The sequence below is a fragment of the Halichoeres trimaculatus genome, unplaced genomic scaffold (assembly GCF_033239565.1).
Source record: "Halichoeres trimaculatus isolate MK-OKI-2021-1 unplaced genomic scaffold, fHalTri1.1 fHalTri1_scaffold_9, whole genome shotgun sequence".
NCBI lineage: Eukaryota > Metazoa > Chordata > Actinopteri > Labriformes > Labridae > Halichoeres > Halichoeres trimaculatus.
The window spans coordinates 25,838,934-25,851,406 of record NW_027437188.1 but is presented as its reverse complement, the minus strand read 5'-3'; the positions used below and the strand labels follow the sequence as shown (position 1 = coordinate 25,851,406).

Sequence of the window (12,473 nt, the reverse complement as noted above, 5' to 3'; positions counted from 1 at the left end):
ATTCAACTTTTTTATGGTGTTAAAATACTAAGAAGGCTAAAATATACTTGAGTGACTGTAATAATGCTTCTGCAGGCTATCTAACTATAGCTTATCAGTGGGAATCACTGACATGGTTGAAAAGTGGATCCTGCCTGCTGAATGGATCAGAAACAGCTAATGCTGGTACAGCTCCTCTGGAGATAGCACCTTCTTAGTGTGATCTAATTAGAGATTAAAAATAACAGCTTTTTTCCCTGAATGAGTGTCACTTCACTTCTGTAAAGATTGAATTTTTTTCCTGCGTACTATTAATTCATGTCATGACTTTGTGTAAAAGTAGGTATCTCCAAGTTGCCAGGGAATGACTAAGCCCGTAAGAGGAGTGTGATGTTAGAGATGGTGACACATTATGGTGAGTGAATAAAAAGAAGGCCTGAAGCAAAGCAATCCAAATTTTCCCTGGTCTGTGCGTGGTAATGCATCCTATAGTGTTTCAATAAGGACTGCACCATGCATGCATGAGGAGATACACTCACACAGCTTCCCTTTACACGCCACACAAAGGAAGCCGAGAGCTAAATCCTCGCCAACAGCATATTGCTTTATTATGGTCAGATGAGACATGAACTCATTTTCTTAAATCAGACGTATTTTAAGCTAGCTTTCAGGAGTTTGACTTGAGAGGACTGGGATAGTTCACAGAGGATTGCAGCGTGGAGAGTCATGATTATTAAACCTGTTTCTTCTTGAGGGGAGCACAGACAAGGCAGCGATGACTTATTTTGGGTTGCTTCTTTGCTTCCTTTTCTCAGCCTTGAGTAGACGTTGACAGGAAGAAAGGGAGCCTGCTAGTACTTCGAGTTCACCACAGAACCAAGATAAATGGGAAATCAGATTTTATTTGAAGGTGAATTGTTGAGGTAGATAGGCTGACACATGTGGCAAGGGCACCATTGCTTTACGCGCAATTTTCACCATGCAGTGGAAGAAATTTGTCCCCAAGATGGCACCTGGTAGAATCTTTTAAGCAGAGCAGTAAAAGGTAAAAATGATATGATACATCAGATCAGGATTTGTCAAGTGATAAATCTGGGTTTTACTCATGTGGTGCAGGTGTGGTGGCCCCCAGCCCTAACTTTACCCAACACTAACCAGAGGTGCCCAGATCCCCATCTCAAGTATTGGATCAAGCTGATCTGGGCATCTTCTCATCGATCTGTGCGTATGCACGATGAACCAAAATATTTTAAGACAACATGCAAAGTAGTTCACTTGCAGAGGAATTGCTGCACCGCTGTTTCTTGAGATTTCAAAAAGCTCCAGGAAGAAGTTGGGGTGCAATTATGCCATCTCTGTTAACTCCCGTATCCCCTGTCATTCTGACACTTTGTTTCAGATCATGTCTGCACAGTCCGTAACATGTGAGGTGATTTAAACATGAAGTGACTTGGACGTTTGTCCCATGATTTTTGCTAAGCCTCGTAACACACTGGATTAATTCCAGATTATAATAATAATTCAGATTGTTTACAATAGAGTTACAAGGGAAAAAAAACATCAGATAGTCTAATACTTACGTTCGTAGTCTTGCACCATATCATAAGAGTTGGGTTTGGATAAGGTTATTATAGATATATATATATATATATATATATATATATATATAAACAAATTGTTTTGTTTAACCATCTGCATGGTGCAAACACTCTTCCTGACATTTTTTAATCTGGCCCCATATCACTAACCTGACACGCCAGTCGGACAGTTTCACATATCCGCCATGGAATTATTTTACAAGTCCATCTGGGTAGCAGCTCTTCTGATTTGTTTTCAGAGGCGGGACTTAAAAAAAAAATCTGCAGCTGGTGATTGGACAACCGTTCTGATTAACACACTCACCACAGACCACTTCACATCAAGCCACGGTATGACGTAGCTTATGTGAGCTGATGCGTCTAAGAAACAATAGATGAACAACTACTGAATCACGAGAAACAGCTGTGAAAAAGGCATTACACGACAGCTTCCGTTTTTATAAATTTAACTTAAGAATCAAAGGAACGCTGACAAGTACGAAAGTCTGCTGACGTCACGTCTGCTCCCACAGCTCCCGCCTCTCTTCCCTGGTTCCCTTGGGCCAGAGAATTTAGCCGAGTGAAATCGTTGGTCATTGGAGCCTGGTAAGATGGATCTGCAGGAGTTCAGAAACTGAATCAGGCAGGTCCGTCTGCTCTGCAAGGTTACCATATCACACAAACAAGACTTAAACTAACACTGAAACTTATGAAAACTCAACCAAAACTGAGCATTTTCAAAAAATGAAAAGTGAACTGAACTAGAAAACCTGCTTAAAAAACAAATAAAATTTAAACTGAAATTGAAATAGAAATAACAACCAAAGAGAAATGTAAAACTATTATAACCTTGGTTTAGAGCAGCCTCAGGTTTTAGCGTGCTGTGCTGCATGCACACAATTTCATGAGAGCACGTCAAATTAATTAGTTGACTTAAACATCAAAACTAACTGCACCGAAATAAATGGAATGAAGTTAGATGGAAACTGCTTCTTGATCATCATGAATCTACTAGAGAAAAGAAATGGGTCTGACATCACTGGCTGTTTATTTCCTGGTGGTGACAAGTAGAAGAGGATGGCTCACTCCCAGAGGATCATGAATGAACATGGGAAATCTGACTCAGAAGAAAACAACCAGGTAGAAACTGCTGAGCTAAAGTGTTGACATATAAGTAACCATTGAACCTCCTCTCTTTGACACTTCATACAACTTTGACAAAGTCTGCAACAACCTGTCATAAACCAGTCCCTCTGTCCCACACAGGTGGAAAAGCCATTTAACGCCTCAACGTTTAACAATCTAGGGTTACACGTCTATAGGGATCCATGTTCACAGAGCTGCCCTCTTTTTTTAACGCAATGAATGACAAGGACAAACTATTCTCATTTTCTAATTGCTCAGAGATCTACAACTGTTCACACTGAGGTAGGACCTCAGGAAAACTGTAACCAGGCAGGTATGTGGCTCCAGTCTTAACAAGACACACAACAAAGTTGTCTCCCAGGTCTCTTTTTAAGTGCCGCTGTGTTTAACCTGTCTGGCAGTCTTGAATTAAGCCTGATTAATACTAATCTCCCATAAAAAAGCTCAAACCACACAGGGGAAGTATAAGGGCAGTACCACAACTTGTGCTAATCACAGCAAAAACAGCGACTGAACCATCAGCCTGCGCCTCTCTTGTGAGAAAACCCTCAGGAGAGGATGTTTTTGTTCCTTCCTCAGAAATCCACAGGGCCACGTGCGTGTGTAATGTCATCTTTAAAGCATCCTAAGGCAACGTATCTCCACTCAACTCTCTCAGACCTGGATCTGTCTGATCCACTCCACATCACTAAAGAGCCGAGCAGTCCTAGCTGCAACAGAACCACATTCCCTTCCCCTGCTTCCTGATACTGCACGAAGAACAATGACACCCATGAGATTAGGGAAAAAGATGTGTGAGATACGTTAGCTTTAAAATCACAGTTTCATTTAATGGGAATTGGTATTTCACTGCTTGTTTCACGGTTAAGATAACGTGCAAATTTGTTGAGTCTGAATAGAAAACAATACCTAGCACATGCATGGCTGACGGTTGTTTCCCAGAATGTGTCTCCAAATCCAGTAGTTTTCTTTTCCCATCATCAGTTCCTTTCTAAAACACATTCTGGTTCAATAAACAGCCTCTAAAGCTTAGCAGCAGCCTGTCAGCACCAACTCCCTTCTTGGCAGCTTCAGTTATTTGATAAGACGAAACAAAAATCACAGAGAGATGAGGGAAAAATGCACCCGGCCAAGCTTTGTACCTGCTTTGGCTGGATTTTCCCTAATGCACCTATCCCCTAACACGCGTGTGTCCGTCTTATTTGAGTACGATTTCACAGAGTGCTGCCACACACTCGCAGTCAAGTTTGCACTAATGCACTTGACAGTACCATCACGGTTGCTACTTTGGTTTATAGCAGATTACAACTGATTCCCACACCATTGCGCTTACTTTCTATTCAATTTCTTACACCGCTTGTCTGATACACAGAACACAGAGCAGCCCCCATGAACACCAAGGCGTGACCGTTTGTAGACCTGAAAGGATCAACTGAACGACTAAATGATGCAAAATTTTTGCTGGTTTAGCCTCTGACATATGAACACTTGATTAACTTATCACTTTGTGAATGTTGCAGACATTTTCAATAAATCTTTGAGAGATATCACAAAATGCAGCACTCACTATCTTTGGTCTTTATAGTCTTTTTTTTTTCAAAATAAGATCAATCATCAATGAAGAAATTCTGTTGCAACCTATTAGCAATCGGAATAGTATAGGTCTGATGAGGCCCAGTAGTAACAGTAAAGGACTAAGCATTCAATCAAGCTTTCAATCCAATATATATATATATATATATATATATATATATATATATATATATATATATATATATATATTAGGGGTGTACGGTACATGTATCCGTGCCAAACCGCTCCATAAGGCCGTTCGGGTCCTGTATTTGAACGTGTACAGTAAGTTTACGTTAGCCGCTGCACATGGCTCTTTAATATTCAAGTGAGTACTCGTCTATGATTGTCTGAGCAGGGAAGGTGTTTTAATATTCATGAGGAAAGTGGTCTGTGATTCGTGCTTTGCGATCATGTGCATATCATGTGGATGTGAGGTCTCACAGTGAGCCAATCAGAAGATGAATATCAAAGAGCTTCCATAGCCACAGGAGCTTGTGTGCATCATGGCTGGTGCCAACGACCAACAGGCGCTTGAAGAGCCTCCCCCCTCGCTGTATAATGGCAAGTTTTTGGTTTAATAAACATGCTAAACAAGCAAATGGTTTTGCGTTGTTCCATACTGTACCGAAAGTGTACCGAACCGTGACCCTAAAACCAAGGCACGTACCGAACCGTGATTTTTGTGTACCGTTATACCCCTAATATAATATATATATATATATATATATAATTTTTGTCACCCACTCAGATTCTCCCAGAATTCCTGACAGTCTCTACTGTGCAGACTCTGGCTGCACAACTGCTACCAATGGCTGCGCCTGTTATGGGGGTATTTTGGCTTCAAAACTATACAACAATAAATGGTGGAGCCATGCCGTCCGCTCTATGTATAGTCTACGGGAATGAAGAAAATTAATGGTAATCTGTGCTTGATAAGTCTTCCTCAGAAGACATAATGACATAATGGTGGTGTCAAGCTGAACTAAAATTAAAATGTAAGACTGAATCCGAATTTTGTGAACCAAGACTGCATGTTGTATTTTTTGAATTTGTTACATATGGAGAGCTGAATTTTTAAGTAGCCTCCACACAATTATATATATATATATATATATATATATATATATATATATATATATATATATATATATATATATATATATATATATATATATGTATATTTAAAAAAAAAATTCTAGTTGCACAAATCTCAGCCGATAGCTAAGGGTACTGCTTGAACAGCATTCAATCTCTAATCACAAATTCTGTCTGTCTTGTACTGGACACACAGCCAGCTTTATCATCCTCATGAGGCAGAGTCAGATGTAAAAAAGACTGCAGCTTCTCTCCGTGGTTGCCCTGCGGTCAGCCATGCTTCCATCTTGCTTTGTAAGTGGAGCAGCATTAAGCTACGTCATCCTGTCCACATGACCTGACTGATGATGTAATACACACTAAGTGAAACAATCCTACTGTAAACAAGAGAGCCACGTTTTGCTATTTCAAGACCAGCCATATGGGAACGTACAATTCATCACTAACAAAGGATGAGGACACAGGAACTCATCTTTTATTCCCTGCTGCCCAGGTTTGCTCCTCTTTTTGTTGTTGCTCTGACTTCTGAAGGTTATATTTCATTTGTCAGAAGCAGTCTAGAAGCCCTCTCATATTCCAGTTATCAGTTTGAGGAGTATCAATTAATAATTACGTCAAGGGGCTCAACAGCATGCAGCCAGCAGAGAGGAGAGAGCAGGGAGAGGTGGTTAATCCCTTCTTAATCTCAGTTCAGTTATACACCATATAATCATCTATTAAAGGATTGCTTTCATTTACATTTAACTCCAGAGTTCACATTAAAAAATCTACTTCTGGCATCAGTGCAGAGTATGACACTCCAAAAAACGACATCACACAGTGATTTAAAATAAACATTTCAGCTTCAGTGACAGGATATGTGAGAAAATCCATTTACAAATGGTTGTCTGCTTTACGTAAGAAGAGAATAGAGATGATCTATTGTAGGCTCAACAACACAGGAATTAACAGTAATCTCTGTTATATCCATGTCCATAAGGCAGCACAGTTTAACCTTCATTTCTTTGCTTATCGTATGTTTGACCAAAGGGCTGCAAACTATTTTTTCATTGTCAGTTAAGCTGTTCAGTTATATCCTGAATTTTAATTAGTTATTAAATCCTTGCAATTTTAAAGCAGATTATTGTTTTCTGAAGCTAAAGTAAACAACCTTTGTTTTTTTTATTCATCCAAAAATTAATGATATACTGCTTACTTTCACAGAGGGTTATGCAACTTGGATCAAGTTTTTGAGACTGAAGATTAAAGTGATGGAAAGATTCACCATGTCATACATGTATGTATGCAATTATAGAATGAAATCAAGAAGTATCAGTTAAAAGTCTGCAATGATCCAATTCTGATGTGATTACATCTTTTATGCATATCTTTACACACTTGATGTATACTACTGCATTGAAGAAAAGTGTAGGAGTTGTGCAAAACCCCCAAACAAAGTCTGAGGAAATACACACTCCATCTGAGGACTCCAAACACAAAGTTTGGGGACACTCCATTTTTTTCACAACTTGAAAAGTTCGATGCAAATTGCAAAATGAGCTAACGACCAACCGTAAAGCTCACCTAGAGCAGAAACACAATGTGGACAAACAGAGGCCAGTGCCAGTTCCCTTCACCCTTTTCCCTGGATTTAGTTTTCTCTACAGCTACCTGGGCATAAGAGTGGGAAGCAAAGCATCGCAAACTTTTGCCGTGCTCCACTGGCTATCACCTCCTTTTGTTGGAAGACAAAAAACTGAAGTTTCTTATTCCATGGAAATAATACATTCTAGGAACAAGCATTTCAAGGAAGCACACCTTTCATTAGATCACTGACAACTATTCACTGATGATTCAAATCCCCACCCCTTATCAGACATAAGGAGATAAGAATCCATTTCATGACTGTGTAAAGTTGTTGTGGGCTAGTTAGATATGGAAATTATTTATCTACATTCACATTACAGTTCTACATTGCAAAGCTTGTACTTGACCTTGTTCTTTTTTCTATTCTGGGTTTATATTTTCTTTGAAGATTCTTCCAGTACTCTTTAGCGCTGTGCAAGTCTCCAGTTCTGAGTATCACAGTATTGCACCTGTTGCTTCGTGTTACTTGGAAAGTAACTGAAAATTGATATATCAGGATTTTTTGTTTGACAATATCAAAATTGTGATTCTTTGCCAAAAAAAAAGTTTTTTTTGTTTGTTTGTTTTTTTGAAATTCAAATTCTTCATTTCAGTCTTTGTTTATAAACTCGATTGGAAAAAAAAAATAACCACTTTTCTCCAGCAGAGGGTGAAATGTTTCTCTCTGACTCAGGTGGTTTGCATTTTAAAGGAAAATATGGCTCTTGATATAGTCTGTATATATTATCATCATTATTTAACTTTTTCACATGGTCTGGTGTTAAAAAAGCAAACTAAAAATCACAAATATCATAAAATCAAAGAATCGCAATTTAAATCAAATAGGCACCCCAAAAATTCTAATAGAATTGAATTGTGAGAATAGCATATCATCCCAGCCCTAGTTTTTATGTTATTATAAGAGGGTTTGTTATTTAGGGTCAAGATTTGGGCTGCAGCTATCGAATATTTTAGTATTCGAGTATTCTACTGGATATCCCATCGATTAATCGAGTAATCGGATAAAATACATTTTTGTTTGCTTAAAGAGCAGTTATTTTTCGAATGAAAATGTTTCTCTTTAAGAAATAGACTTTTCTGATACAGCATGTCAATAAGAGCACTTGCTTTGTTAGCTCCAAAATTTGTAAACACACTTTGACACATTTTTTTGTGCCTTATACATCTCGTCAAATGTTGCGGACCCAAATGGCACCCGTTTCGTAGAATGACCCATTAGTCTCCAAACTCCAGAAAAGAAGCTAGATTTGTTGCTAGTTGCTATTTTGTATAAGAGGTAGCTTGAAGGGTCTGAAAACTCTCTTAATATGGCCTCAGCTCTATTTGAAATACTACTCTTGGATCTTTTTTAAAATTAAACGATTCCTCGAGGCGGAGAAAATTACTCGAGTATTTTTTGTAATCGAGTACCTCGAATCATTCGAGTAATCGTTTCAGCTCTAGTCAAGATGCACTGTGTCCACCATGAGCTATGTCAGTAGCTCAGTCCAAAAGGACTTGGCTTAGTAATGAAAGGGTCACCTGTTCAAATGCCAGCATGGAAGAAGATAGGGAATTGGGCTGATAGCTGGAGAGGTGTTAGTGTAACTTGAGCAAATTTCCAACTGCTCAGTAAAGATTGTCAATTTGGACAAAAGTGTTAGCTAAATGGAATTGTAAAGCTAAGTCTAGGGTTATTCATATTTCTGTGCACAACACAGAACCAGATGACCCTCATCAGCGAGCCTACAAAGAGGAGAAGCGTGGGCTGCATTTCTTTAATTTTTTTTCCTCCTTATTGCACTTGAATAATTTCCTTTTTTTGGAAATTCTCCCTTCCATAAGCTTGTCAGTTTGCGGTTATAACAAAGATTATCTGAGTAATAGCCCAATCAAACTAGGAACTGTATAGTGTTGACTTTTTACATCACCATATCACATCGAATTACATCAAATCACAATGTGTTGAACCAAATTATGCTGAATTGAACTGTATCCTGATTGTGGAGTGAACTGTATCATACTGCACCAGAAACTGCTGCATACATGTAATGCATCGGATTGTTGAGCATGGATTGAGATTCATATTGTATCAGCCTCACACCAAATATCCTGGTCGTCATTCAATCAATTAAAAAAAAAGAAAAAAATAATAATAATGACAGTGAAATGTTGAAAATCTGTGTGTATGTTTGGAGTGACACATAACTGATGACAGCAATGTAATACATGATTGTTTAAGCTTTTTAATGACTACATCAGGCTAAAAGTTTCACTAATGACTGTTTGGGGTGGAAAGACATTTGCTTGGTGCCAGTGTTGCAACAGAGGGGAGATTTTGCAGACGCCCTGGGTTTTCAATTTTCATCAAATATTGTAAAAATCATTTTAATCCCTTGAGAAAGCTGAAAGGATTTCCAAAGACGAGTTTGCAAAACAGTTCTAAAAATGGTTAGGTCAGGTGCAAATGATGGACAAAAATAGAAAAATAATGAGTGCACATGTCAAATGTTATTGTAGAATACACTTAAATTAAATTATTGCACAAGAAGAAGATTGAATACAATCCTGAGAGTCTTACAAGTTCACATTTCTACATCAAATGTTCCATTAGACCTAGGAGAAATTGCATTATCATAACAATGCAGTGAGGGCTTCACTCCCTCTCCTGCCTCAGGAACACCCCTGCACACATCGGATTGTACATAAAGGATTAAAGGCTATCCCACGAAAAATCCTGGGCCTGAAATGAGAGGAGTACTCCAACCGTGAGCACATGACAATTTACTGTGTTGAGGGGAAAAAAATGAATCATAAAAAATAATGGGCGTGCAAAAGCTATTGCAAATGTAATTTGACACACCTCCCCCTCATTTTGACTTACATAAGGACACATTTTTACCAACTTAGAGGATCTCGTTCCAAAGCCTTTATCGTGGCATCAGATTACATAACAGATGATTCAGAGTAGAAGTTGTGCTTGGTCTGTATCAGTGTGCCAGACACAAAATAAACCACAACAGTCCCGCTAAAAGAGCTCGTTTTATGCATCTTATCCAAGAAAGCATCCATAGTCAAAAAGTCATCCTTAGCGATTACTGCGTGGATTCATTAAACACGGTTTTACTTGAAAACACCACGTGTTTATTTTGCACAATGTACCTTTAACAGGGAGACCGTGACTAAACCCAGGAGGCAGTGTGTGTATGTGTGTTTTTGCGTATTTATGTGAGCAGGGAGCCCAGCATCACTCCCCCCATCAACAACAAGACACGTCCCGTCCAAGAGGAGACCAATACACGAGTGTAAAGGGACGTGAATCAAAACCCTTCACCACAATTTTCTCATTACACACATCTAATAAGATGCCTCGTTCTTACTGAACAGCATCATGTTTTATTTAATGAATTATAACGCGAATTCAGCGCACAGTCTGGTCACGCAAGGAGCAGCGTAAATGTGGTGCACTGAGTGTGTGTGTGTGTGTGTGTGTGTGTGTGTGTGTGTGTGTGTGTGTGTGTGTGTGTGTGTGTGTGTGTGTGTGTGTCCGGAGAAAACAGTACCCTGACACATTAGCAGCAAGCTGTCTTTACTTTAAAACACACATCCCCCCACTCGTCGCCTGTAAGCTAATTAGCAGCAGTCGCAGTACCGTTACCGTTGCACCTGATACACAGGGCGCGTGCGGGCGGGAGGAGGGAAAGGGGGCGACCGGGGAGGAGAGGGGATGCCTGACCACTAATAGAGGGCAGGGGGATGAAATTTCAAGCAGATACATTAAAAAATATACATATATTTCGAAGAGGAAAAGGCTCAATAAAACACAGTCTTACCTGTGCAGCCCACAAGCAGCAAGGCTAGAAAAATATCCCTTGACTGGACCATCGCAACTCCCGAATAAACGTTAAAAGGGGAAGCTAACGTCTTATCTCCACTCGGTCCCTACGGTGCTGCCCTCCGGTTTACTGCTTTTTTTTCTCAGCAAGTGTTCATCCTAATCTACGGAGAAATCTGAGCTCGTCGGTGAAAACTGTCAGCGGCAGCGTCGTTGATGACAAGCAGCGGCCAGAGATTAGTAGAGATGATGAGCGCCAGTGCACTGTTCAAAGTCTGACTGACAAGCAAAGCCTTTGCACACACGTGGATCAATCCGCACAGCAGGCGGAAGAAAAGGAAGCACTGTTAAATAGTGCGCGGATCTCAAAGGAAACAGTGTCTATGGGAAATTCCCATTGTATTTATAGAAACAAAAAATAAACACATATTGCGTCTTTAATGTTTTGTACAATTATATCTCATTTGTGGTTTCCTGAAGAAAAGAAACGAGATATTTAAAGGAAAAGCCATACAGCTAAAGAAACACTGTTTCATTATTTCCATAAAGCTTTTTGAGTAACTACATATTTGATACTTCACTGTGACAACACAAAGGAAGGAAAAACGGAATAAAAAGCCAAACATTTTCTTAATTATCCAAGAGGATTAGAAGGATGTTGCAATTCTGAATAAGTTGCAATTAATGAGTTGAATCATTGATTTAGAATTCCTAAAGCCTCAATTAAAACCACATTTGAGTTTCCAGAAGAGCTGAAACAATCATTCATTTAATCAATAGTTCAAATGACATGGGCACAATTGGCAAAGATTCTTGTAACTGATGTATCAGTCATTTTTAACCTAAATGTCAAACTCTCTCAAGACCTAGATTGCAATTTGATAGTGCAAGAAATGGCATATTTTTGGACAGTCATCAAGTATGAAGTAGAGGGCATTCAGATATCACTTTGAAAAAACTGTATATGATTATTTTATAGACCAAATTACTTATCAATTGGTCAAAAAATGTTTTAAATGTTTCAGATGTAAAAAACAACCACTATAGTAGGGACTGAGATTTGCGCCACAGGAAACTGAATTTGAATCTGGCCTATTATATTGAATTTGAAAAGCATGATCTGAAATGGAATGTTTTGGGCTGAATTTGAATTTAATGTTTTGGAACTGAATATATTTGCTTTGAAAGTGTATTTAACTTACTGGAAAATTCAACTCTCCAAATCCCCAAATTCAAGAATGCAAAATTCACTTTATCAATTCATTTTTAGTTTATCATTGCCATCTGTTATGGTATGTATCGATGATGAAGAGTAATTAAGCACAGGTTCACAGAAATCCTCTTATTGCATGCAACTCCTTTACAGTCTGTGGCCGTACTTCTCACCAGGGCACTGCAAGATTCTTCAGACATCATGGAAATGGCGCTCACTGCCACTCTGGCAGGGAGTGCAGCCACAGACTGTAAAGAAGTATTCAGGAATGTGAAGAGGAGTTTTGTGAAACTGTGCGATTACTTTTCCTCGAGGATAGATGACGCTGTGCCATGATGAAATGAAACTCAATCGTAACACTGAATCTGAACTATGCGTAGTGAAATTGAACTTTCTAGTTTTGAATTTAAGGAATACAAAGAGTTAAATTTGTTTTTTCTTTTTCAAA

General features: G+C 38.8%; 1 protein-coding gene across 7 annotated transcripts in view; it reads right to left on the bottom strand.

Annotated features, from left to right (window-relative positions):
* Window positions 1-11,101, bottom strand: part of ncam1b (neural cell adhesion molecule 1b) — a 96,845-nt gene extending 85,744 nt beyond the window's left edge. For 6 of the 7 annotated variants that reach the window (XM_074678993.1, XM_074678995.1, XM_074678994.1 and 3 more), the window contains exon 1: window positions 10,811-11,101. In XM_074678993.1, the coding sequence (XP_074535094.1) occupies window positions 10,811-10,862 (52 nt within the window). In that variant the 5' untranslated portion in view covers window positions 10,863-11,101. The remainder of the gene's footprint in view (window positions 1-10,810) is intronic. The other variant, XM_074679000.1, reaches the window with a different exon arrangement.
* Window positions 11,102-12,473: the final 1,372 nt, after the last annotated feature.